General features: G+C 44.7%; 1 protein-coding gene across 1 annotated transcript; it reads left to right on the forward strand.

Moving 5' to 3' along the window:
* The first annotated feature begins 718 nt into the window (after positions 1-718).
* LOC135568771 (neogenin-like) lies at positions 719-5,567 on the forward strand. The gene is made up of 2 exons (XM_065015503.1): positions 719-993; positions 3,379-5,567. The coding sequence occupies exons 1-2, from the start codon at positions 720-722 to the stop codon at positions 3,531-3,533; spliced, it is 429 nt and encodes a 142-aa protein (XP_064871575.1). The 5' UTR covers position 719; the 3' UTR covers positions 3,534-5,567.
* The last annotated feature ends 349 nt before the right edge of the window (positions 5,568-5,916 follow it).

The following is a 5,916-nucleotide window of genomic DNA, read 5'->3' on the forward strand; positions in this document are numbered from 1 at the left end:
TTCTCACTACAGCAAATGAGCTTCCCTGGGTTCTGGAGCGTTCTGTCAGGGATACATGCATTACTTTACACCAACGTGGATCACAGCCAGGAGTAGTTCAGCCTGTGGTTATTACCTCTTACACATGGATTAGGAATGGATCGGATTTGGAAAAATGTATTTCTGTCCCATTTCTGTCTGATTTGAGACCAGGCCCACTCGTACACAGATACGTAGGCATATTTCCTGATGAAACACATGAAACTGGTTGTACAGCTGTGTAGCTGTAGGCAGTAGCATACTGGCAGAACTCAAGCCTCTTTTTGATCTGTCTCCTCGTGCTCTCCTCTCTCTCCTCTCTCTCTCGCCTCCTCTCTCTCTCGCTCTCCTCCTCTCTCTCCTCTTCTCTCTCCTCCGCTCTCTCGCTCTCCTCCTCTCTCTCCTCCTCTCTCTCGCTCTCTCGCTCTCCTCCTCTCTCTCGCTCTCTCGCTCTCCTCCTCTCTCTCGCTCTCTCGCTCTCCTCCTCACGCTCGCTCTCTCGCTCTCCTCCTCACGCTCGCTCTCTCGCTCTCCTCTCTCTCCTCCGCTCTCTCGCTCTCCTCCTCACGCTCTCTCTCTCGCTCTCCTCTTTTGCTCTCCTCTCAACTCAAACATGCTTATGTGTCATCAATGCAACAGCAGAACAGAAATGAAAAACATGAACTTTTAACACCAACCCTCCTCCCTCTTCCTCCCCAGGTATGCCCCGGTTCTCCAGCCAGCCGGAAGCAGCCAGCATACGCCTGGGAGACAGCCAGGTTCTGGCCTGCGATGTCAACCCAGACCTGGTGCCTTTAGCCCGGTGGGAGCGTGAGCGTGAGCCTCTGGAGCTGAGCTCTAGGCTGGTGCAGCTACCCAACGGAGCCCTGGTGGTGAGCAACGCTTCGGAGGCCGACGCTGGGCTCTACCGCTGCATGGTGGAGAACGCTGGGCCCGCCAAGACCAGTGAAGAGGCCCAGCTCACAATACTGCCAGGTAATACTATAGATACTATATAACAAGGACCGATCTAGACGTCTGTAGTGTGTGCAATAACCTTTCTTCAGCATCTCTGCTTTGGCAGAGGAAATAAAAGGTACAGTAGTTGTATAATTAAGCAATAAGGCCTTAGGGGATGTGGTATACATCAGGTTAGATAGCAAATGTTCAGTTTTTCCAAAAATATTATTTGTGTAGGAGAAATCGCTCCGTTTTGTTCATCGCGTTTGGCTAAGAAAAAACCCCGAAAATTCAGTCATTACAACGCCAAACTTTTTTCCAAATTAGCTCCATAATATCGACAGAAACACGGCAAACATTGTTTAGAATCAATCCTCAAGGTGTTTTTCACATATCTATTCGATGATAAATCATTCGTGGCAGTTTGGTTTCTCCTCTGAACCAAATGGAAAAATGCACGCAGCTGGAGATTACGCAATAATTGCAACGGAGGACACCAAGCGAGCACCTGGTAAATGTAGTCTCTTATGGTCAATCTTCCAATGATATGCCTACAAATACGTCACAATGCTGCAGACAACTTGGGGAAACGACAGAAAGTGTAGGCTCATTCCTTGCGCATTCACAGCCATATAAGGAGACATTGGAACACAGCGCCTCCAAAATCTGGGGCATTTCCTGTTTGAAATGTCATCTTGGTTTCGCCTGTAGCATCAGTTCTGTGGCACTCACAGATAATATCTTTGCAGTTTTGGAAACGTCAGAGTGTTTTCTTTCCAAAGCTTTCAATTATATGCATAGTCAAGCATCTTTTCGTGACAAAATATCTTGTTTAAAACGGGAACGATCTTTTATCCAAAAATTAAAAGAGCGCCTCCTATATCGAAGAAGTTAAGGAAAGCTTTGATTATGTACAGACTCAGTGAGCAAAGCCTTGCTATTGAGAGAGGCCGCCGTAGACAGACCTGGCACTCGAGAAGAAACTGAGCTGCACTTCCTAACCTCCTGCCCAATGTATGACCATATTAGAGAGACATATTTCCCTCAGATTACAGATTCACAAAGAATTTGAAAACAAACCCGATTTTGATAAACTCCCATATCTACTGGGTGAAATACCACAGTGTGCATCACAGCACCAAATTTGATTTTTTAAATTTTTTTTAACCTTTATTTAATTAGGCAAGTCAGTTAAAAACAAATTCTTATTTACAATGACGGCAAAACCCGGACGACGCTGGGCCAATTGTGCTCCACCCTATGGGACTCCCAATCACGGCCGGATGTGATGGATTCGAACCAGGTACTGCAGTGTTGCACTGGGATATAAAAGTATTGCACCACTCGGGAGCCCAAAAGTTCAACCAGTGAATAACAAACACCATTGTAAACCGTTGTAAATACAACCCATATTTATGCTTATTCATTTTTCGTTTTCTACTTTAACCATTTGTACATAGTTACAACACTGTGTATATGCATAATATGACATTTGTAATGTCTTTATTCTTTGGGAACTTCTGTGAGTGTAAAGTTTACTGTTAATTTTTTTATTGTTTATTCCACTTTTGTACATTTATCTACTCCACTTGCTTTGGCAATGTTAATGTGTTTCCCATGCCAATAAAGCCCCTTGAATTGAGAGCGAGACACACACACGGCGAGAGAGAGCCCCAGTGGGCTTATCAGAAGGAACTGTAACTCAATCTCCACTCAAGGGGGCTGAATTCCACTGTGTCACAGCTTCAACCCCCAGAACTTTTATTTAGTGGAGTTGTTAAAGGCTGGGGTCTGTCAGGCAGTGCAGAGAAGATATTAGAGGTGGTAAGTCAGACTTCAACGAGTCCCAGCTGGTGTATTTTTCTATGCCTCCCAGTAGGTGTGGCCCCGAGGCTGAGAGTGTATTCAAAACACACGTACACACAAGATGTTTTGCATCATAGAAGCAACAGGCCGTTTCAGGAGTTCTTTGGTGGTACCATACATGGACTGAAACAGTTGACTGAGAGAACAATATGGGGGTGATCAGTTTGGGGGTTCCATTGCAATTGAGTTAACTTCAAAAATCCTCATCGAAAATTAATGCAATTGTTTGAAGGGAAATTCAACTAATTTCTTGAATTGACCCCCCTCCCATTCTTAAAATAATTAAGAGGTTATTAATTAAGAGGTTAATCATACCTTCAGAGTCACTGTCTTTTCGCCATCTCAAGAGGTTAACGAGCGTCTGCTAAATGACTTAAATGTAAATGTAAATGTTAACTTTGGGCAAAGCAGTTCAGCCAGTTGGGTGACCTGAGTGGTCACCAGAGGTGTTGTTCATTTTACTGATCCAGATCAGATCTCAGGATGGGAGTCTTTTGAAGTGAGGAATGATGACACACGTTAACCAGAGGTCAACCCTGTTCTTTGTTTGGACAGAAACCGGAGAGGAGAGAGAACTGGAGTTCCTGGTAGAGCCACTTCCTGTGACCAAAGTGGTGGGGGCCAGTTTGCTGCTGCCATGTGTGGTGACGGGTTATCCAACGCCCTACGTCCGATGGATGGTGGGAGACAAGCTTGTTGAGGAGAGGTGAGTTGGACCCGAAAGCCCTATTCTTAGAGAGGATTTTAAAGGTGTATTCCTTGTGAACCCATTTCTTCCAACTCAACAGTATAAATCAAATGGCTGTAAATGACCTCAAATGGCTGTAAATGACCTCAAATGGCTGTAAATGACCTCATGGCTGTAAATGACCTCATGGCTGTAAATGACCTCATGGCTGTAAATGACCTCAAATGGCTGTCTAACTGGAAATACTTTTTTCATCTCATTGCCATAAGTTACTTTGTTTATATCCATCCATATTAGCACAGAAATCAAGTTGTGTTCATTTGTAGTGTTTGAATCAATTTGATGATTGAATCAGTCATTTAACATGTCCGTAAGGTAGTGTGACTATGTTCCTCTAGCCCTCTAGTTCCTAGTCACACTCCTTTTGCAGTACCAGCTTCCTTTGTGCCTTGTGCCCAAAGTGCAAACACTTAAAGCGCTGGCGCCTGTACCCCGAGGTGTTAACGCCACTGGGCCTGAGTGTCTGAGCGCGCCACCGACGGGGCCAACAATACTACCACTTAAGCGAGACAACAAGGTCGGCCGTGTCAGGGAGTTCACAAATTAAAACCCAGGGAGAGTGTCACACTCTTAGCCCTCCCCTGGGAGAGCTGTGGATCAAGCCAATACCCTAGGATAGTTGTGTCAAACCAAACCCCTTGGGAGAGCTGTGTATCAAACCAAAACCCTGGGAGAGCTGTGGATCAAGCCAAACCCCTTGGGATATCTGTGTATCAAACCAAACCCCTTGGGATATCTGTGTATCAAACCAAACCCCTTGGGATATCTGTGTATCAAACCAAACCCCTTGGGATATCTGTGTATCAAACCAAACCCATTGGGAGAGCTGCGTATCAAATCAAACCAAACCCCTGGGAGAGCTGTGTGGACAGAATAGCTAACAGAGTGGCTACGTGGGCTATCTGAGTTGACCCTTGTATTCATTTTCATTTTTGCACAGTCTCTATACACACTCACAGGACTCTACACACTGACACACTGAGTCAATTCCAAAGTTCCTGCCTTGGTTTGTGTGAGGTTTACCTGGTTACCATACAGCCTTGTTTTCAGTTTGTCTCTTCCGGTAATAAGTATGTAAGTGAAGGGGACAGGCTAAGAAACCGAGACGAGAGATGAGGGCTCATTATTTTGGTTAAGAACGTTGTCTCGCACATTTTAACACGCCTCTTCTGAAGTTCAGCTTGACAAGGACATTGTCTCCTTCTAAGGAGAGAACATCTTCAACGTAGTGTCAGACACTTTCATATCAGCCTCTGTCTCAGTCCCGGTAGAGTTGACTCTCTCACTATCTTGGGTATATTGGTCTTGGATGCAGTGTGTCATTTTTGAAAACTACAGCTGAGTGTGGCAGACTGATAAAAGGAGAGTTGAGTTAAATATTCATTACAATAGATGTTCTTCATTGCGCACATTCCAAATATCCTTGTGGTACTCTGGGATGGGGGGTTGAGAGGGTGCTTACATTGTTAATTAGAGCTTGTGCTGAACAAATGGGAGGTCCTCCTTTCTTACCCAGGCCACTTTACCCAGGAACACGCACAGCCGTGTGCTGAATACATTAAGTTAGGCCATTCTAACATTGTAACACAGGATTGACAATTAAGCAACTGCTGGCAGAGTGGAGATCTGATCTCGTTTCTCCTTCAGCGCGTCCCTTCCCTCCCAGGAAGACTTCAGAGGAAGAGAAGCCCTGTCACTTTGTAATAATTGGAACGGAGGGAGGAAAAGAGGAGGGAATCCGTACTGAGCCTCATTGGTAGACTGTATGGAACCGTATTGCTATCAGAGCTGTTGAAGTAGACTGTGAATCCCGTATCTCCCACGACAGGAAGTTTATGGAGATGTGTGGAGATGGCGATGACTCGGTAAGAGGACGATGTTGATTTATGTTCAAGTTCTGGCGCTGACACTCAAAGGTGGTTGACGTCTCGCTGCGGTAGCATCTCTGGCCTGATAAAAAAACAGTTTATAGGATGAGTCAGAGAGAATACAGTGCCTTGCGAAAGTATTCGGCCCCCTTGAACTTTGCGACCTTTTGCCACATTTCAGGCTTCAAACATAAAGATATAAAACTGTATTTTTTTGTGAAGAATCAACAACAAGTGGGACACAATCATGAAGTGGAACGACATTTATTGGATATTTCAAACTTTTAAACAAATCAAAACTGAAAAATTGCCCCTTTACTTTCAGTGCAGCAAACTCTCTCCAGAAGTTCAGTGAGGATCTCTGAATGATCCAATGTTGACCTAAATGACTAATGATGATAAATACAATCCACCTGTGTGTAATCAAGTCTCCGTATAAATGCACCTGCACTGTGATAGTCTCAGAGGTCCGTTAAA

The sequence above is a fragment of the Oncorhynchus nerka genome, unplaced genomic scaffold (genome assembly GCF_034236695.1).
Source record: "Oncorhynchus nerka isolate Pitt River unplaced genomic scaffold, Oner_Uvic_2.0 unplaced_scaffold_1404, whole genome shotgun sequence".
Lineage (NCBI taxonomy): Eukaryota > Metazoa > Chordata > Actinopteri > Salmoniformes > Salmonidae > Oncorhynchus > Oncorhynchus nerka.